General features: G+C 36.5%; 1 protein-coding gene across 1 annotated transcript in view; it reads right to left on the bottom strand.

Moving 5' to 3' along the window:
* LOC110022536 (ABC transporter B family member 25-like) overlaps positions 1-18,441 on the bottom strand; it is a 28,481-nt gene extending 10,040 nt beyond the window's left edge. The window contains exons 1-9 of the mRNA XM_020721528.1: positions 18,403-18,441; positions 18,039-18,196; positions 17,161-17,260; positions 16,653-16,824; positions 9,161-9,279; positions 3,154-3,264; positions 2,935-3,079; positions 2,411-2,543; positions 2,231-2,306 (exon numbers count right to left, since the gene is read on the bottom strand). Of these exons, the coding sequence (XP_020577187.1) occupies positions 2,231-2,306; positions 2,411-2,543; positions 2,935-3,079; positions 3,154-3,264; positions 9,161-9,279; positions 16,653-16,824; positions 17,161-17,260; positions 18,039-18,196; positions 18,403-18,441 (1,053 nt within the window). The remainder of the gene's footprint in view (positions 1-2,230; positions 2,307-2,410; positions 2,544-2,934; positions 3,080-3,153; positions 3,265-9,160; positions 9,280-16,652; positions 16,825-17,160; positions 17,261-18,038; positions 18,197-18,402) is intronic.
* Between the last annotated feature and the right edge of the window lie 4,052 nt (positions 18,442-22,493).

The raw sequence follows: 22,493 nt of genomic DNA, 5'->3' as shown, positions 1-22,493 counted from the left end.
ATTATCAAATTGGTATCATGGCATATTTTGAAAATTAAGGGATCGTAGTGTCCGAAGTTCTCCACAGTTTCTAAGCATCAAATTACAACACGAATTCAGGGATTGCCACATTCAGAGTTCCGCACAGATCAAAAACCATGCACAACTATTTCTAAGCTCATAAGTTCAGCTTAAATAAGTTCTTAAACTGTACAAGGAGCAATGAAAGCCAAGAAAATAGATGGCTTGGAGAAAAAAATAGAGGAAGAGAAGAGTCAACCTAAATGTAGAATGGAAAAAAGGTCTGCCATCATAAGGATAGGTTTTTTTTCCATGGAAAACCGAATGGAAGGCCGTCTTGAAAGGTTTTCTTCGAGGGAAAACTGAATGGAGGACCGATTTGAAAGTTTTGAGGGACGATAAAGAGACTCATTGAGATGCAATCTAAGACCACGCCTGCGGCTTAATTTGCAAAACCTAACCAAAAGTTGACCAGAGAATTCGGAGCCAGATCGAACGGGAAAGAGATCTAATGTAAGGACCATGAGGATAAAAATATCCAACATCACGAACTTCTCCCTAGGGCTACAAAGGGAGGTGGATTAGAGATTTCAGATAGAGGGGGTTAGGCTAAGACATGGAGGAGAGGTTATGCAAGGGGTTGGAGGAGCTCGAAGAAAGAATGAGAGAGACCAAAATGGCATATGACTATGTTCGGAGGGAGTTTCATCCTAGATACATGGGGGGGAAACACCAGAGGAAGAGGACCTTGGTGATGCTTGGTTTGATAAGTTGAAGATGCTGATTTTCGAGAGAGAAGACACACATGGGTGGGTATATTGTGTAAATCGATACAGTGAATGAACTAACTGGGGAGGAGAAACTCATGGCAATAATGCTATGTTTGGATGGAAAAGACCTAACATGATTTAAGTGGGGGGAGGCTAGATATCCAATCCATATGTGAGAAGAATTTAATGATCATTTTTGGGAACGTTTCCAAGCCATTATGGAAGGAGATCTATACGAGCAATTCTTTGCCTTGAATTAGAGGTACTGTCATGGAATATAAGAAGAGATTTGAGCTATTGTTGGAATGACTGAGAGGGAATTTTGAAGCAGGATTGAAGGAAAATTTCAGGAAGGGCCCAAACCTCGACATACGGGCAACACTCCAACTATTGAGACCACGAGGATTGAGGGAAACAATGAAGCTAGGCTAACAGAGAACTAGAACTAGATGGAGAAGGCCAGTAGAAGCATCATCAATGGAGCGTCGTATCGAACTGCTACAACTACGACAATACCAAAAGCTTAAACATGGAACTTCAGAGGAAAGCTGCACGGGGCAAAAATATTGTGTCATGGCCGGGAGCGACACTCAAGCGCCTTACAAAAATAAAGTTTTAGGAGAAGCAAGCCAAGGGATTGTGTTTCTGATGAGAAAAGAAGTTTATTCCATGACATCGTTGTAAAAATTGAAATTACAAGTTCTCGTAGTGTGTAACAAGGAGGCAAATGGTGAAAAATAGAAACAACTGTAGTGACGAAGGAACACTGACTTTTTCTCACCTTGAGGACAAGGTATCTCTGGGGGAAGGGAGATATTTTTCATCGGTACCAGCCTGAGCACAATTTTGTATTTTGTATGCCTAAAGACAATTATTCCTTTATCATTATTGTTGTTGGGTATAAATAGGCTTATTATGTTTAGGTTTAATGGGATGCATTAGATTGTTGTTATGAGTCTTAGGTTGTGAGAGATTTCTTACCTCTCGAATTATAGGAATTGGGGGAGATCGCCTACCTCTTGAATTGTAGCTGCTTATCTTTATGTATTTATATGAATTATTAGTGTTGTATTATTTTGATTTGGTGTTTGGGAAATATAATTTATGTTTGTCCTAATTTCTATGAAAAAACAATGCCGATTTTGACACCGGATCGTATCAATATCATACATCTAAACTTTAATTTTTACGCACAATGCCACCTTCCCTCTACATCTTCCCAATACATGAAAAGATGTGTTTCACTTTTTAGAAGTTAAAAATAGTAATATTTTTTATGAGATATGAAATAATTGAGTGGTAAAAATGTAATAATTAAAGTTTGCGTGTTAGAAATGCCTTAAAAATGATTAATACACAACTCTAGCCATTCCATTTGTGTAATAGTTTCTACCTGCAACATAATAGGACCACTTAAACCATGGATAGAACGTTACAAGTTACGACCATTGGGTGCTTACCTTCAATACCATATGACTGGGACGAGAAGGATATGCGAACCAGACATCATTGAGTTCCACTTCGCTATCTTTCTCACTATAACAAAACAAAAAACTCTAATAATAAGGATGTAAAAATAAATATGGATGAGATAAGACTTAGAATCAGCACATAAAGGTTTCAGCTTTTTGATAAACTACCTAGCGGGACATTTATCGCCAGATTTCGGCATAGTTGAGGCCCGATCGAGAAGCTGAAAAACTCTCCGGCTCGCACCTGCAGCTTTCATCATTGTCGTATACAATCCCGATAGGGACGAGACTGACGAACCAACTGCAGTTACAATAATAGAACAAAGAGGCCGTCAAAAGGTCATGATATATAGAAATCAATTATTTATGCAGTTCATCATATTAAGTTCTAGAGAATGCAGAACAATTTTGGGAAACTTACATACAGTTGGGAAACTTACATACGGATAATTCTTATGTATTTACATATCACACACCTAAACTTCCATATTTACATATGTATACCACTTTGGTGCTTTAAACCTATGCATGTAAAGGTGAAATTCACTGCTAAAAAGTGGTAACAGTGCTATTTCTGGTGTGATATAAATGATTTGAGTGCTATTTGTGTAAATATTAAAGTTTAGGTGTGATATGTAAAATCAAATATTTTATCTTCATGGGAGATTTTCATTTTGCTTGATAAAATATACCTGTAAGGCTGTAAAGGATGAAAGAAGTCAACTCCCCAGTTGTCATGGATCCCTTGATGGTGAGGTTGGCTCCATAGAGTACTACAATGGCGACCGACAACGTGGATGCTGCATTCATTCCACCAGAAAAGAGACCAACAACTTTCTGAAACAAATTCATTTAAGGTTCAAAATCCAAGTATCTCATCCACAAGTGTAAAAGTGAAAATCATAACTCACGGCTTGCTTGAGACCGAGCTTCAAGGTCTCATCCACTTTAGCTGAATAGCGAGAAATTTCATATTCCTCCTGAGCGAAAGACCGTACGGTGCGTATAGCTCCAAAACTTTCCTACAGAGGGGCGTCATATATGAGCTTAAGTTATAATTTCATTTGCCTATCGCATATTTTCTTAAAAAAAGTATATTTAAAAGACGAAAAAGAATACTATGAAGAATTCAGGTTCTGTAATGTCAGGAAGAAGGCACATCATTGTTCAAAAAAAGAAAAATCTAGGGACTTCACAAAACTTGAATAAGGCTGTCACTCATTGAGGGGGCAAATTAGAGCTGTGCTTGACTGATTCCTCGAAACATAAGTGTATAATAGCTACCGCATGTTATGTGGAAGAAGCCTGATATGAAAAAGCTAGATCAAAATGTTGACCTCATTTTCAGTGAGGTCTTAGTCTCCTACTCTTAGAACCCAAAATCTAGCTTTAGGAGTTCCTTATTGACCATCCTAGTAAACTAATAATGGAGCCCACCTCCCATAGAACTTCGAGCCACATTTTGACTCATTTTTGTATAGATCTCGCTTAAGTAGTCCCAAACACTCGACTCTTAGTTGCAAGAGCTAAGGACTAACATGTAGAGGACCCGCAAATGAGTTCTCATAGGATCAAACGGCCTTAGGAGAACCATTTGTGACTCAAACACTCGTGAAATCCACAATTTACACACTCACTGCACCACGCACGATGTTGACTTGAATTGACATGACCGTCAGCAAACTTGTTTGAACGACCTCGAATGACGAAACGAACCGCACAGACGCGTTCGAAACGTTTACTTTAGCTAGAAATGACACATATATTGCTATGACCTCACGTGCGAGCAATCAACACGAAAATTGATGCACGCTTTTTTAAATTAGTAAAGCGCGGGCCTAGGCTCAACCCATGTTTAACTCGAATTCGATTCGGGCTAGACTCGGGCTGAACAAGGGTTAAACAATTTTGAATTAAAAATTTTTGAATTTCAAATGACTTATTTAATTTCATCATAATTAAATTCATTTGGAAGTTATTATCAGCCAAATAAAACTTCTCTGCCTATGGAAATCAATTGTTTTACGTAACGCCTCTCTTGACTATACAATTCGGCCCCACTCCTATTCGAAAAAAAGAACTCTTCCCCTCACTTGCTCTCTCCCGCCCCTTCCTCCCCCTCTCCGCCTCACGCACCGAAATCCCCGCGATCGGCTTTCTTTCTTCCTCCACTCAATCACGCTCGTCTCTTCCTCGTCAGAGACATTCGACGCCCTCTCCTCCTCCCGCTCGCCAGCTCCTCTGCTCCCGCACGCCTGCTCGCCTCTGCAAACCGAAGCATTCAGCCCCGCTCCTCTGCTCGATTCGGCTCTCCCGCTCGTCTCGCTCGCCCGCTCCTCCTCCGCCCGCCAGCTCCTCTTCTGCGACTCGATCACAGCTCTAGCCGAAGCTCCTGCTCGCCTCCCTCGCTCGACCGAACTCCCTCTTCCTCTCTCGGGCCCGACTCCCTCCTTCCTCGCTCGACCAAAGAAGCCCTCGACTCCTCTCTCTCGGCTTCACCTTCCCGCACCGAAAGCTTTGGCCGACACTCCACTTCACAGGCAAAAGCATAGTCGAATTCCCTCCTACTCGCAGCATTTGAGCAATTGAGATTCTCGTTACCGCAACTCTCGCTCCCTTCCAGGGCTGCACTGTTCCCTCATCCTTCTAAGGTGTATTCGGTAATATCTACTGTTGTTCTTTAGCACTTTTAAATATAAACTTTTTCTAGCATTTATCTGAAAGAACATTCGTTACATGTCATAGTATTTTGGCATTAAAACTTACGTTCAAGACATGGATCTGTAAGAGTTATATCTTTAAGCCTTTTAACGGTATATCAATGATCAAACTTTGGCAAGCAATAACAAATTTAGGTTTTATTTTTGGTAGTATTATGCTATGTTTGTAGCAAACCATGTTCTTGGAGTTGATTAGAATTCAACAGGAAGGCTGAAATTCCTGCACTCATATGCTTACAATTCAGTTGATTTTCTTTAGTCAAGGAAGAATTACACACACATCACATGATTCTCATGGATTTACATTTATAACAACTTAAATTTTAATTTCTCTACATGTACATCTTTGCGCATATGCGCTAGAAACCGTATCGATGTTGTTTTGACATACTACAAAAGATTTGGGTGAAGTAATGTAAAATTGAGACTTATGTGTTAAACATGTAAACACAAAACACAATAGGGGTTGCCGGGGATGCATGCGAGGACCCATTTGATCCTTTATGCTGGATTGTTTGGTATTGTTGTTTTGAGAGGATCTAAATACTGTTTTTGAAATCAAATGGGTGCTGATTGGAGACGGTTTAAGCCCCGTTTTGGGCTAATTTTTTCGTTGTTTTGGAGAGTGATTTGGGGACTTTTAAATTGTCTTTTTGGGACTGTTTCGAGGATATTTCCTTTGTTGTTCGGAGAGTTAAAAATGTTGTTTAGTGGCTTTAAGAGTGCTGGAAAATACTTGAAAATTGCTGAGAGAGTTGTGGGGTGCCGTGTCAAGCTTGCTAGTCACTGTCCATATAGCTGTTATCCGGAGTTGTAGGAAACCGTAGGATCACTGTCCGGAGTTCCTAGTTGCTATTTGGATTCTTAGGAAGTCATACAAATGTTGTGTAGTGTTGTATATTGCTGTTTGGATTTGTTAGAAGCCAATAAAACACCGCACAAGCTTGCTAGTTGCTGCCCGGAGCGGTAGGAGGTCGTATGATCACCACACGAACTTTTCAGTTGCTGTTTGGAGTCGTAGGAGGTCGTAGGATCACCGCACGAGCTTGATAGTTGCTATCCAGAGCCGTAGAAGATCGTAGGATCACCAGTTGCTGCTCGGAGCCGTAGAAGACCGTAGGATCACCATTGGGAGTTCCTAGTTGTTGTCCAGAGTTGTAGGAAGTCATAGGATCACCTGCTTGGAGCTTTTGACTGCTATTACGACTTGTTCTATTGCTTTTTACACTAGAATTATTGCTTTCTTTTTTTTTCCTGCAAATCATTTAAATTCCTTGCAAATTATATTATATTTTGTGAGCTAAATACGCAACAGAGATAACAACAGTAGATACGTCAGATACGCAAATACATTTTATTATTGTTATTTTATCACTGCAATTTACTCTTGCTCTAATATATCATTTAGGTCTGATTGCGATTTCAATTTAAAAACAAAAAAATATTCAAAAAATTGAACAACATTTTCAAAACAAAATAGTTTTTTTTTCAAAATTAAACAACATTTTCAAAACAAAAACAAAAAAAAAAACATAACACGTCCTTTTGAATTTACGGGAGTCCCTCAAATGAGGTAACCCACGGTTGCTAACAAGATTTTCCCAGTTTAAATGAGTTGTTAAGCTCATTTAAACTAAGTAAATTCAAAAGAAAATAGTGATGTCGGAAACGAGAGAGCCGTGGGATCCTAAAAGATGTCGCTTTAATCAATTTTAATCTTCCCTTATAATGCTTGAATGACAACAAAAACAAAACCTTGAAACACACCTGGTAAAAACTTTTGAATCTTAGACATTAGGAGTGCTACTTCAACAAGGAGCTTGGAGTCAGCTTTGTGGGCAGCACGGCAAGGAACTTGAATTGAGCAACAAGATGATCTTCTTCAACAATCTCTCTCATTAGTCTAAATAACAACCCATATGACTTCGAGGTAGCTCGCCCAGCGCGATGTAAATCCTTACACCCTTTTTAGGCTCCTGTACAACCATGTTGTGCAGCGTAAGTCCTAGCTCGCCTTAGGTTTCGAGGTTGTCGTGTGACACGATGTAAATCCTCTTATCTCTATGGGCTATTTGCATAATCGAATATTATGCAAATGCAAATCTCAAATAATAAAATTAGCAGGATTAAAAATCTAAATAAAATCGTCTCCAAAACTCAGCCACACATTAGGATAGCTTGGGAAATCACTAAAATTTTTATTCAGGATCTGTGACATCCCCTACCTCTTTCTTCCTTCGGACTCATAAAAATAATTGTTCTTATTTAAGTCACTTTCACTTCTCTTTCCACGTCCTACCGTGAAAACCTAAACCTCAATTCTTGAATACCAGTACCTCTGATCATTATCGAGAGTTTTCTCAAGTGACCCCTGTCATTTGGGATGTAATTAATTATAGGGGCTTGTCTCTATAAGAAATTTGGAACTAAGATAAAATAAACCCTATATAATCTTTTTATTAGATAGGAAAACTTGTCGGTCACATATAAAAGGTTCGCAGACCAAACGGATGTCACAAATCTCTTGATTTGCAGGATTGGGTCCATCGCTGAGGTATACACTTACCTTTCGAGAAGGTGTAATATTCGCAGTATCGGACATGATTATGCAAACTATTAAACGAATGAGATTCATTTGGTCATATTTTTTGAAAATTAAAACATACTAAATTACATACCTCTTATATTAACTTAAATTTCAAAATTATTTTCAATTCTTAAAAATCAAAAAGTTGACCGACACAAACACTCATCAAAATCTTCCATTTATTGATGTTATAATGTCATAATAAACTAACACGAACCTCTAAATATCATCACTCTATTGGTTTAATTTACTTATTTGTACACTCTAAATACTAATCATTAGGATGACATTTCCAAAATTTTACCTCGCCATCATCAGATTTAACTAGTATAACCATTCCATTTCCTTTATGAACAACCCCACCTCACACCGTTGTTTCATCTCATCTTCGCTTCCAAACACCAGCAATGTTTGGGTTTAAGGGATCCCTAGGGACGAAAATCACTAAGGTTGGTTCACCTAAATATTGATTATTAGGTGCTTGGCTCACTTCTTAACGAATGGATCAAATATGAGTTACTTAGCGAGCTAAACACGGCTTGTTCAACGATGAACTTTTTTGACAACCCCATTGGCATACAATCTCAAACAAATGTACTCTCTAAATTCATGAAGATTAAAAATTTGAGCATTGGAGGATGCACCTTAAAGCACCAACCATCAGATGAGTTGATCTTTTATTTAAGTTGCTTATGTGCAACAAAATGTAATCAAATCTAGACATAATTGTTTCCTTCAACTCTTATTGTCATAAAATTCAATTTGTAGCACTATAAAACAGTAATAATTATGTTGTTCTAACCACCTTCATGAAATCAAATTTTCATAAATTTGATCCTCTACCAATTTTAGTTGAAAGGGTCAAGTTCACCATCACCAAATTGAAGACCTCAACCAATTCATTCACCGATAGGCAAAAGCACTTTCAGAATTCAATAAGCTGTTGGCATGCAAATATATACGTTGTCACGAAAAAAATTGAGATTAGTGTTAAAAACTAAACGGTAAGATCCCATCTTTGTATATGTTGTTCTAACCACCTTCATGAAATCAAATTTTCATAAATTTGATCCTCTACCAATTTTAGTTGAAAGGGTCAAGTTCACCATCACCAAATTGGAGACCTCAAACAATTCATTCACCGATAGGCAAAAGCACTTTCAGAATTCAATAAGCTGTCGGCATGCAAATATATACGGTTAAAAACTAAACGATAAGATCCCATCTTTGTGGAGAAAATTCAAACCATAGATCGTATAAAAAATTGTATCCCTTTAAGATGATGTTTTCACAAATTTGAAGAGTGGACTATTAATGTTACACGAAGCAACACGTAAAAAATAAAATTTGCAACATGCATCAAAATGATGAAGCCCAAAAAGATAACAATGTATTATAATATTCAAAAAACCTTTAAGCGCATAAAAAATTTCTCTTAGGACCAGCATGATTGCAAAAAATTACTAGAGATGCATAGACAAGGGTCGAATGAAAAATATCTGTAACACCATTATACTTAATTGATAAGAGAAAGTTAGACACTAAAAACAGTTCCACAATGTAATACTGACAAAAAAATTTATAATGATCATCAGAAAAATAAAAACAAACCTCAGCTATTGAAGCAGCTACAGCAGCTGCAGCCTGAGTCTTATGGGAAAGTTCCCGAAGAAAACGCCCAAACTTACGCACAACCACAGATATAACAGGCACTATAACTAATGCCAGCACTGTAGGAAGATAAATCAATGAGTTTGATTTTCATGAACAGCTCATATAAAACTGATACGAATCAATGATGCAAAACCATCACTGTATTTAGATTTACAAAATATTTAATTTACCAGGCAGTCACAAGAGAAACGTGGATGGACAGAGACCAAGATAAAAAGTATAAAGAGTAAAGTGCCAAAATAGTCCCCAAACTATTTTTATTGGGTCATTTCCAAGACTCTCAATTTAGGCTAAAATAGTTCTCACTGGGCAATCTTTAAAGAAAAATAAAAAATGATGTAATCAGACATTCACTACAACAATAAAATTCCTCCATTTGGAGGTGAAAACAGATGCATCTTTTTCATTTAAAAATGTTCAAAGATAAAGCCAACTCCTTTCTACGAGTTCGTTAAAACTAGTATATCAACCATTAAATACAAATTTTCTAAAGCTAAATTCAATATTTTCTTGCATAAAGCTAAATACGGGGTCATTACAGGATAATTTCAAAAAGGACCATTACATACATACAGCCCAATTCTTATGTTTTTATATATCTAACACCTAAAGGTCCTAAACTTTTTACATTTATACCACATGAAACTTTTGTATCACATCAAAACTACGATTAATTTAACTTTTAAAAATTGAAATAAAACTTTCCATGCATAGGTAAAGTGTCATATATGTTAAAATTGACTTTTAGGTGTTAGATATGTAATATATAAAAATTGAATGGTATGCGTGCAAATCTTCCCTTTCAAAAAGACAGTTTATCGAGCCACATTGATACCAGAACTAGTAGGAAAATAGTGGAAACACAAAAATAAACTTTTATTAGTAGGGAAATAGGGTTACAACACAATACAAACTGAAAATAACCACACAAAACATAAGATGTTGGCATCCACATTTGATGCAACATACGCAAAACATCCTCATCTAGTGACACAACATTATAATTAGGTTATATACCTTCATAGTCGTACTCCGAGTCGGTCGTGGTCAAACTAGCATTGCCATTGGTGTCCTCCGCGATGACGTTCATTCCTGTGGCATGGGGCTGTATCTGGTTAATACAAATATTCCCGTGATATAGACCGTTGACATGGATGCTCCATACATGTTTGTGCCTTAAGTTTAAAATCAGGACAGATCAATTTCACGATTGGAACCATTGTGCTCAGCAACATGCGTACGGTTGACCTTCTCAAGCACTTTTGAGATGCATTTCTAACCCTTATGGAGGTCCGAGGGTCATTACGTGCTCATATTTGATCCTCCGGAGGTCCCACGAGGCTCGAAACCCCTTTGACGAACTTTTCCAGAAGCCAAAATTTTCTGGGGATTGGCATGATTGTGCCTGACTTTGGCATGGCCACGCCTAACTAGTGGTGTGACCACACCAAAGCCTCCTCGACCGACGTGCCCACGTCAGAGGACAATGTGACCACGCCGGCCAGACATAGCGCCCCACGTAGCCACGCCAGACCCCAACCGCAACGATTTGAACAGTGGCATGACCATGCCCGAGCCTGGCGTGGACACGCCTCGAAACCTGCTAGTGAGTTTTGCCCGTCGGTGAGGCGGTCATGACCAGTGGTCCTCCTTTTACATGGTTCTCCACCCTAAAATAGCATAAATGGAATTTGGGGACCATACTAAATGGGAAAGGTGGCTTAAATCCTTTGGGCAAGCCTTTTTAGGAGGATTAACATGCAGAAAATAGCTCATTTGCTTGGATCGGCACTGGCATCGGCAGCCATTGGAGTTGGAGAGGCAGGGAAGAGCAAGGGAGCTTTGGAGGAGCTTTTAAGGGGCTTTCTTGGAGGATTTCTTCACTTTCTTCAAAGAGAATGTTAGAGAAACCATTTTCCCTCATTTTCCTCATCTATTCCTTATCTCTAGGGCCCGATCGCCCGATCTGTTGGGTTCGATTGACCTTCCTGCATTGTTCATCCGATTTAGGTTTGATCAGCCGTCTCCCGCTCGACTTATTTTTCGGGCTCAATCAGCCATTTCAGCCCAATCACCCAATCTTTTGGATTTGATCGACTGCCCGACATAGATCATCCACTTTAGATCCGATCGGTCATCCTGACCCGATCGCCTAATTTTTCGGGCTTAATTGGCGGCCACGAAATGATTGCCCGATCTTTTGGGCACGATCGGTTGCACCTTGTCGATCACCGACTTTGGGTCCGATCAACCATCCCAGGCCAATCACCCACTCTTTCGGATCGAATCGATCAACGCGCCTTTTTGATTCGACTAGCCACTACGGCACGGTAAATCGATCACTACGACCCGGTCGATCGATCATTTGCATGCTTGTATGCATTTCTTGCATGATTGCATGTCCTTTAGCATGTGCATGAAAATCCTTTGACTTTAAGTCTATTATATGCTTCATTACATGTGAAAATACATTTTTTTATATGTTTTGCTTGTGGCATGTCTTGGATGTCTCCTTGAGCATCCTTGTTTGGGGCGTCTCTCTTAGCACCCCAACCTTGTGCCAACGCCAACTTATGTAAGCCACCCACCCTGCTTCCTATGGCACCACTTAGAGTGTCATATGTATTTCATATTGTGCTAAGCACGAGTCATGCTTCCTAGCCCCTGAACTCGTACGAGACACATGCATGTCATATGCTAGTTATCTATCATATGTCTGTTGTATGTCGCATGCTTGACATTTCTGCATGTCATATGCTTGGCATTTTTCATATGAATGTTGCATATTTTGCAAGTTTGCATGTGTGTCTGATGAGTGCCTCTCGGGTAAGGTGTAAATCCTCTTTATAAATATCCTTTTACTCGATGCAAACTCACTCGTAGCTGGTATCAGCCTGTCGCATGGTGCCCCGGGTCCCCCGAGCAAGTGTGATTTCTTTCCATAGGTAGACCATTTTACCGGTACATCCCGTTTGTGTGTCATGACACATGTATGTATTATTGCATTCATTTGTATGATGTGTGTTTCACCCTTTTGGGCGCCCGTTGTGATTATTTTGTGTTTTGGTCGAACAATCACAGTGTTTCCTTCTTGAATGCTAGTATGTCTGTCCATTTGCTTTGATGGTTTGTCCTACTCGTTGAGAGAGTGACCCGTTTGTTGATTGAGATGCGCAAATGAGCATTTGCACCAGAGGATTTTTCAACGAACAAATGCGAGTTTTTATATCACAAGCAACAAAGAGCACGATTGTACTAAGGATCCAATTACTCTAAAGTATGTCACATGAGTCACGAACCTGCACTTTATACTCCGCTATTTTTAAGTAAAAAAATGGATATTTTTGCTACTGTAAGCACCGCCTTGCTTTAAAATCTATATATGTTAGGTCATTCAGGAGGCTACCTCTTTTAAATGTCAACCCACTCCTAGTGAAATGCTTTAGATCCCTTAGATCTTTAGGACGAGGTTGGCATTGCGACCCCGTCAAAGTCATACGGTAGCAGTGAATTTATCCTGAGCACTTAGATGCTGGTTAGGATGTCTTTTCATTAGATTGTGCGTTAAGCTATGATTTAGGATGCGAGGTAAACTTTTTTCAATGTTCTGACTATAGTTCTTTGTTGGTTTTGTTGCCCTAGCCAGACATGATCTTCCTTGTGTTTTTGTGTGTTTACTAAGTGTGGACGTGAGCATTAGCATGTTAGGTGCGGTCTTTTGCATGAGGTCTTGCTATATATATGCACACACACATGTGCAATAAAAAGGGGGAGCATGTGATGATTTACATGCTAACTTTTGTTTGCAGATGCTGCTTAAATCTCCCACTCTTAGCTCTCCCACCAGACATGGCCCAAATACGTTTGCATGTCATAACCTGTGCTAATATTTTTATGCAAGCCGAGTCATTAGCCCTAGGAGTACTGTAGAAGCCATGATTGTTAGGAGAAACCAGGAAGCTTTTTGCTACACCACTTACGTAGCAGTGATTTCTATGGTGAGAGTTTTATTCAAATCTTCTTGAAGCATCTGTTGATTTAGTATATGTGAGAGAGAAGCGAGTAGCTACCTCCCATTTGCTCATTAATGTGTTGTTTTCTTTGGGGGATGTTCCAGGAAGTTTCTATTCTAGCTTTGTCACTTCTGATTCCGAGCTTGATGAAATCATTAATTTCTTGACCGATTGAAGAGGGGTTTAGAAGGTGAGGAATGATGATAAAATAATTTTTTCTTCATCCAAGTTAAATGCACCTTCTAAGACTTGGCATTACTTCACATCTGCCAAGCCTCTGTCTTCTACAAATTTGAGTGAGGTGATGAGGAAAAGAGCTTCTCTTAATTATTGTATTCAAGCCATGAAATCTATAGGAGTTGTGATTTATCACTCCATCATCAATGCTACAAAAGGGGATCCACTTTAGGGTTAGGTCACCCTTCTACTATTTTCACCCTTTATCAGCATTCGGATCTCACATTTGAGGGATGGGAGGAGCAGTTGCATCCGTTGAAGCCCATTTCTAAGGCTAATGTTAATTTATATGATAAACATGTTGTCTTTGGGCACAGAGCGAGTTCTTCTCAGCCTTCTACTTCCTACTCTCAGCCTAGACCCTCTACATCCAAAGTTTAAACTTATTAGTCCTTAGTTACCTACATTTTAAATTGCATGTTTTAAAAGAAATTGAGGTACGTGGTGTTAATTTGAAATTGTTGCAATTTAGGAAAAGAAAATTATAGTATATTTATTTTAAATTCTATGTAAATAAAGCTAGGCTAGTGTACAGTTAACTTGTAGTTTAACCTGTAGAAATATGGTTTCACTATTTATTTTTGCAAAGAATTATTGAATTGTTTAATTTGGTATACTTAGATATATACTTCATAAGAGTTAAGTCTCTATTCAAATAATATTTTTAGCTATTACATATTAAAGTAAAAGCGTGTGGTAGACATCACTTTAGGGAGTTGATAGTGAAATTCAAAACTATTAAAAATCTATACAGGTATAATAATTTTCCTAAAAATACGGCAAATGATTGAAATTTATGTTCTAAAGCAAGAAAAAATGTGATTAAAATAAAAGTATTGAGTGAGAAGAAGCTTAAGAAGAAACCTAATTAAAAATTAGGTTTCCCTAGATTCTTTTTAAAGTTGAAGCATTATTACATTCCTAAGAATATTTGTAATAAAAGTGTATTTGTAATTTTTTTTTAAAGTAGAGTGCTTAAACTCTATCTTTTTCTACTATTTAAGTTACTTTAGTTAACATTTATTAACTGTTTTGTGAATTAAATAGAAAATCAAGTTTTCCTAGTTAAATGAAAAGTCTACTTTTACCCTAGGACTAGACCTGTTTGTTAGAGTTAATTTAAATTTATACTGGGTTTTCTTGAGGTAAAATTGTAGATAATTTTAATTAGACCACTTCCTTAAATTAATATATTTAATTTTAAAATTATAGTGTTACTTGAGAACAAGTAATGTTTAAGTTTGGTTGATTTTTATGTGTACAAAAATATAGTTAATTTTCTTTATATGTTGCTACATTTTTATGGATGAAATTGTACTTTAAAGAATGTATTTTTTATGTTTTTCTTGCAGGTATATATAGTAGAAGTGGAACGAAGTGGAGAAGAAATAGAGCGAAGCGGAGCTGATATAGAGCATTTGGAACTCAAGAGATTGGCGCCAGCCATTGGGCTCCAAGGCGCTCCTATCTAGTGTCTTGGCGCATCTACCTGGGCGCCTAGGTGCCAATGCTTACCCAACCACACAGAGATGTTGGCGCCAAGGAACCGCCGAGGCACCAACAACTGTTGGGCAGTTTTTTACAGTTTTTCTCCCACTACTTGGGGAGTTATGGAGCGGTTATAGGAGGTTCCTTGGAGTATGCTGAGTACTTCTGACATTTGGGAAGTACACGGAGAGCCTAGAGTCAAAGACTTGTAGCAGGAGAGTTTAGCTTGCATTTTATTGAGAGTTTGGTGAGGAATTTGAGGGATATTTTTAAAGAAGGATATTCAACAAAGCAGCAAGGATTGAAAGATCCTTTGGGGAAAAATTTACAATACTTTGTAAAGAGAAAAAACTAAGTATTGTGTACTATTTTGTATTGCAATATTTTGTAAACACAATTCTAGTAGATTCGCTTTGTTCCAAAAAAGTTTTGTGGCAACTTTTCCATTTTTTGTGAGTAGTTCTTTTTATCTTTTCCCTTGTGATGAATAAGTTGTGTAGGTATATTAGAATGCTTTTAAAATTGGTTTTCAATCTTTAATGGGATGATTTTCCTTTTGCATTTCATTTACTTATCATTCCGACCAAATCATTTGTTAAGATCCGTTGTGAACCCATAATGACTCGAAAGAACTATGAAATGAACAGCTAGGAAGATCACGTTGAACTATAGGGTATAAAGCAAAAGTAAACTATAGGAAGATGCAAATAGATAGGAAAACTCTTTTTGATGAGTTCAAATTGGGGTTTAAGGAATTAAAACCCTAAACTTCTATATGCACACGGGAGAGGGTAAATAAGAGAATTGCTCCTATTTGTCACTAGCCACAATAACAATATAATGTATTCAATCTGACAATCCACTCTACACACTACTTATATCATTGCAAGGGAGGGTAGCTTTTATATCTTGATATTTCTCAAATTCCAAAATATTTAGTATGGTTTCTGTAAGAGTAAATCTTTAATAGTAGTTTGCTAGAATTTAGTAAGACTAGTTAGAACAACCTAACCCAACTTTACTTCCAAGCTAAGACCGATTTTAGTAGGCTATAACTTCTAATAAGTTAATTAAGTCATTCCCTGTGAGATCGATATTCTTGACTAAAAAATCTGATATTACTTGAACGATACGTATAATTGTATAAAGTCCTCAGCACTTAGAATTAGGTGTACCAAAGTGTTAGGCATCGCTGCAAGTCGAGTCGCCATCAATGGGTACAATATTCCTCTCAGGAGGCTAACCTTCCATTAAAATTTAGCTAAACTGCCCTCTTAGTTTGTTCTCAACCTTAATAAAATCTATCAAGTAATAAGATTCAAAATACTTTTTAAAGCACTAAGTTCAAAACAATCATGGAAAATTTACATACATACTACTTAATTCCTATGCATTTACATATCTAACACCTAAATTTCAAAATTTACATATATGTCATCTTACCTATACACGAAAAGGTATATTTCACTTTTTGAAAGTTAAAATGGTACCATTTTCGATTTGATATGAAAAATTTTGGTGGTATAAATGTAAAAGACAAAATGTAGGCATTTGATATGTAAATATATGAGAATTGGATGGTATGTAAATGCCCCGACAATCATTCCTGTGTCTTTACAGAAAAAGAACCAGAAAACCAAACTATGAGGCGTAGAAGCAAATGCCTAACAGTTATAGAATGTACTACTTACAGGTCAACTTCCAAGATGTCGAAAACATAAATCCAAGACCAATAAATGAGGTTGAAAGGTTCCGCAGGGCCTCCGACAGATTTGTAGTGGCAGCATTTTTTAAGATTTGTGTATCTTCTGATAGCCTGCTTAAAAGTTCCCCTGTTCGAGTAACGTCAAAGAATGCTATCTCCTGGCGTAAGAAGAATAAATATTGAGAGCACTAATCACCATTACACTATAATATAAATTTGGAAGATTTATATACATACCACTCAATTCCTATATATTTACATATTTAACAATTAAAACTTTTACATACATACCACATTATCTATGCATGAAAAGATATATTTCACTTTTAAAAGTTAAAATGGTGGTACTTTCGATGTGATATGAAAGATTTGGGAGGAATAAATGCAGAAGGAAATAAAGAAAGGTGTTAAATACGCAACTACAAAGTAGTTCGGCAGTATATATGTAAATGTCTTTTAAATATACATGATAGGAATTGATAAACAGAACTTACTTGATTTATAAGATGGCCGAACAAATCCTTTCTTAAACGAGCAACTACTCTTTCACTCGCAGAACTAAATAACCATGCCCGTAAAGCAGCACAGATTGAGCTAAAACGGTACAGAGAAGTTCTGATAAGCTTGACATAATATATATTACTAAGACAGAGTATAATAAGGAGAATGAAATAATTTAGACCAGTTAGATAAATTAATTTGCAGAGCTTCAACTTTCTCTCTTCCTATTTTCAAAAAGTTTTGATCGAATAAATAAGGAGGTGCTGTGTTTATTGTCCAGAAGCAGGATGCAATACATTTTTTCATCCAGAGTATGTAATATATGAATGCATGAAATTGATGAAAGAAAAAATATTTTCCCAGAGAAAGAAAATAAAACTACTTCAATGGAAGAAAATTTGTATGGCGTAAGTATTAAAAAAAAAAGGATTTCAAGAGAGAACATCAATTAGTTTGATAGTATACGGAACAAAACAATCATATTTTAAATGGTCAGCTATGAATACCACCAACAACAATGAACATGAACTTTAATATGATGCTCTTGACAGAAATTAAAAAGGAAGATTCACATACATACCAATCATTTCCTAAGTATTTACATATCTATCACCTAAATTTCAATTTTTACATACATACCACCTTACCTATGTATGAAAAGGTGAATTCCACTTTTTACAAGTTAAAATGATTGTATTTTTTGCGTTATGAAAGATTTAAATGGTATAAACGTAAAAAGTAAAGTTTAGGTGTTAGATATGTAAATACATGAAAATTGGGAGGTATGTATGTAAATGTTAGGTGTTAGATATGTAAATACATGAGAATTGGGAGGTATGTATGTAAATTAGCCAATAAAAAAAATGCATACCCTCCAACAACTACCAATATGATATCTAATATAGTGTTCTTGACAGCATCTAATGCTTTCTCTCGCTGATCAGGCCCGTTGATATCCTTCGAAACAATGTCTATAATCTTCCCACCATATTTTGGCTGTAAAAAAAGTGAAAATATTATAAGGCTTAACTTTTATACATGCAATTGTAATTACATATTAATCGGAAACAGACAAATTATAAATCCTGCACTTCAGTTTCAAAACCACTCCATCATATTCTTTATAACATTAAATGAGAATGAGCTAAAAAATAACAATTCATTTTCATCATCAATCCATAAAAATCTTAACAAATTATTTAGGAATCTAATCAATAAATCACTATATACAATACATATGCTATAGCCAATAGCACAGAAAAGCGCTTCTCCATCGTTATTTGTTTGAAAAGATGCGGAAAAACAAAATAGCATGCGCTATTTATCCTATTTGCGAACTACAACACATAGCACACATAGCATATCATTTCATTTTAATAGCTCATCTTGTTCATATTTTGCGCTAATTAATTAGATTACTTGTATGCATAAGAAAGCTTTGTTGGAGTTTAGACATAGTGTAATGGGAGTGTTTGTCCTTTTGTTTTTATAACTTTAACCAACATATAAAATGTATTTCTTCTAATATCTTGTCAAAGCAACAAGGTAGAATTGTAGGAAATAGAAATCTTTATATTCCTTTGTATAGTGGATTTTAACCTGCAATGCTTAAGCTTTTTATCATAACCTACCAGGCAGAATTTATAGAATAGATATGTAGTTATCATTGTTTGCATTGCTGAGGAACAAAGCTATAATTTGCTGTTTATGTAAGATATTGACTTAAAATCATCATGAATCACGAAATATTTTATAAGCTTATTATGTGAAAGGTTGAAAATGTTTTAATTGATTTGTTAAGTATTGGCTTAATATCCATACATGAGCCACATAGTGAGTACGAATTAGCTTTTTATGTGAATACTCGATAATGAGTTAGGTGGCTATGTATACAACTAGATGAATGATAGCTTAATTGATAGTAGAAGCATATGATAATCTTGTGTTTTTTGCGAAGGAGTTGAAAATGAATTGAGCTGACGGAGAAGGGCGAAAGAGAGAAAGAAAGACAATATTATTTAAAATTCATTTTCAAGAGTTTGAAGTATCATCTCAACGATAATGTTATCCTTTTTGAAGAACTTCTAAAATAGGCAATTTATAGTATTTATTTAATCCTCTTTAGGAGCTTCTAAAATAGGCAATTTATAGTATTTATTTAATCGTCTTTAGGAGAGTAAATGTCTTAGATTTGACTTATGTTAAGAAAGGTAGAGGTAGACCTAGAAAGACTTGGGCATGTTGCTGGGCATATTGTATAAAAAATGATGATAATTTATTAGAATTAAAGCATTCATGTAGCCAACCCCACTTAGTGGGACAAAGGCTTGTTGTTATTGTTGTTATTTAATCCTCTTTTCTATCATTTCAATAAAGTTATTTGCCTCTTTTTATCTCTGATAAATTATTTATCGCTTATCTTATGAGACTTAGTGTTTCTTTTTTTCTTTATTGAGCTAGAGTCTACTAAGATTTTGGGAATATTGGTGAATATCCATTTTTGCACACTATGATTGTGGCTTTTTATTGTGAATCAAAAGCTCTATCCTCTGTGGTTGCAAAAATCTTACATAAACTTGACAATAAAAATTTTAATGTTCACTTTTTATGAATTTTTATCTTTTGCTGGTACTTTGTGCTTTATCGTACTTACTCTAGTGCTCAACTATAGAATAAAGTTTAACATACTCCTTACCTCTAGTGCTCAACTATAGAATAAAGTTTAACATACGCCTTACTAACAACTACAATTAAGCCTGAGATTTTTTAGCAATAAAATGACGATGAAGTTTAAAATCTAACAATTTGACTGCTCCAAACTGTTTACACTTAAGAGAGTCAACATGTTTGGTGCTTTAGTCAAACAGGGACTTATAAAGGCACTTGCAAGGCACATTAAGATGTTTAAAATCACGAGTGGAGAAGAAAAAATAAAGATGAATAAAAAGATCATCAATAATTTAATTGAATTTATCAAACAATGTCTTGACAAAAGTCTTAAAATAATCTAAAGTAGAAGCTTTGTGGCTCAATATAAAGTCTTTTATAAGATAAAAAGCCCATTAAACTTTATCATAAGCAAAGATTCTACTTGCTTTGCATGCAAAATAATGTGCCTATTAAATCAAATCTAAATGATTTTAATTCCATCATTAGAGATTTAAAAAATATTAATGTCCTTGATTATTGTTAATGTGTTTATTTCCTTCTTAAAAGAATTTTCGAGACACCATACCATATAGATGAGATATACTAGGATGTTAGGTAACCCACCCTCTCAAATGAGGTGATTGCTAAACTTGAAGGAGATAATAAATCAATTGGAAATTTATTGCCATTTTCATGAGAAAAGTAGGTGAATGTATGAACGATGGTTCTAATACTATTAATTGAGAATGCTTGATTATTGGCACTATTCCAATATAAACAATATTTGAGAAATAATCTAATATCCTTAAAGCTTAAGTACTCTTAGTCTTGTAAGATATATGTTCTCTAGTAATGCAAATACCCTTAAAAATTTGTAATCGTATTTTGGTTGTATTGAAAATGAATATAATTGATAAACTCTATGTATTGCAAAGTGCAACATTGAATATTAAATGCATTGGAAACAAATAAATTGATTATGTGTTACAATATGGGGAAGCAAAAGAGAATTAGTTTCTAGGCTATAAGAAAAGGTTTGTAAAATTAAATAAGCACAAGTTGACCAAGAGACAATTGGAGAGATTAGAAGGGACATTCTTATGGTATGTCTCAATATCAAGTTGGATCATTGCAACATTCAAGACAAGAGGATGAAGTGGATAATCAATTTTAATGGCACTGCTTTAGATGCCAATATCTGTGCTACATAATTATCTTGTAGGTACTCAAATCAAATGATATTTAAGCCTACTGAGAAGGAGATTGTGCAATGAGGAGCCTTTTGGGGCTATGGGAGCTTAGAGTGCTTAGGCTAGGAGGATTCATATGAGAGATCCAAATTTTACTAATAATATTAAGTCAAAAGAAAAATTTTACAAGATAAGTTTCCATCTTCTTCTCAGAAAGCCTGAAAATGTGTTCCATAATTATTTGAAATTTATGCATGACTGCATAATGAGATATGTATTATACTTTTTATGTGAAAGCTTGAAACTATATACATATATAATGGTAGATGGTTTCGTCGCTCTCTCTCTCGTTCTGCTAGGGTTCACCTATGGCGGATCCTGGTTTCTCTGATTCACTGCATCTTTCCTCGTCTTCGTCTTCGTCGCCTGTTCGTCGTCGCGTCGAAGCAGCTCGTTGTATCTCGTGATTCAGCCGCTCTCATGTGAAGGCGTCGGGCTCGGGGGTGACATTTGAAGGACGTCTGGGCACAGGCTTCTTCTGCGGCTCGTTCTTTCGTCATCCCGAGAAGCGCGGGCTCCTTTTGCGGCTCGTGGCTCGTTCTTCGTCATCCCGAGAAGTGCGGGCTTCTAACTCCTGTCGTCGCTCGCAGTATTGTGAAAGACGTCTGGGCGCGAGCTTTCCTCTGGCTCGAATCGCCCACTGCTCGACTTCCCTTTCGGCATTTGCTCTTTCTCTACTATCACTTTGCTGTCCCACAAGCCCACCTCCCTCTTCTGGGGATGGCTTCAGACAGATCGTATGTTGTTGCCATTGCGACTGTTCACGCCTCAGGTACACCTAAATTGTCATCTTTTCCTCCATTTGAGTGGGCGGAAGACATCAAGAAGCTTGGTAGGAATAATAGAAAGTCTGTCATTATTTTTACAGAAGATGATGGTATTCAACTTGCTTCCTCTTGTCGTTTGAATTTGATTTAGAAATTTCTATATGGTTATCCCAAAATGGAGCTCATTCGCAAATATTTTGAACTTATGCACCTTGTTGGAGAGTAGAAAAATGGACTATTAGATGAGATACACGTTCTTATTAAAATTAGCAATGAAGAAGATTACATGCATTTATCTGTCAGAAGGATAATCTGGATTGATAACAGAGCAATGAAGATTCTAAAATGGTCTGTGGATTTTGACCCACAGACGGAAACGCCACTCATTCTAGTTTGGATTTGTCTCTCTGTTCTGAAATTTAATTATTTTTCTCAAAATAGTATTGTACTCTATTGCTTCAGCTTATGGAAAGCCACTCAAGACGAATATTCCTACTTTTAATATTTTCTGTCCATCTGAAGCCAGAGTAATTGTTGAAAGAGACATCACTTCACCCGCTTCTGAGGAAATCTGGTTGGGTACACAACACCATGGATATTGGCAGAAGGTAGAGATTGAGCATTTTCCGTCGTATTGTTCGAACTGTCGTATGTTCGGTC

The sequence above is a fragment of the Phalaenopsis equestris genome, unplaced genomic scaffold, assembly GCF_001263595.1.
Source record: "Phalaenopsis equestris unplaced genomic scaffold, ASM126359v1 Scaffold000196, whole genome shotgun sequence".
Taxonomy (NCBI): Eukaryota; Viridiplantae; Streptophyta; class Magnoliopsida; order Asparagales; family Orchidaceae; genus Phalaenopsis; species Phalaenopsis equestris.
The sequence above is the reverse complement of the archived record's forward strand: the minus strand, read 5'-3'. Positions and strand labels throughout refer to the sequence as shown.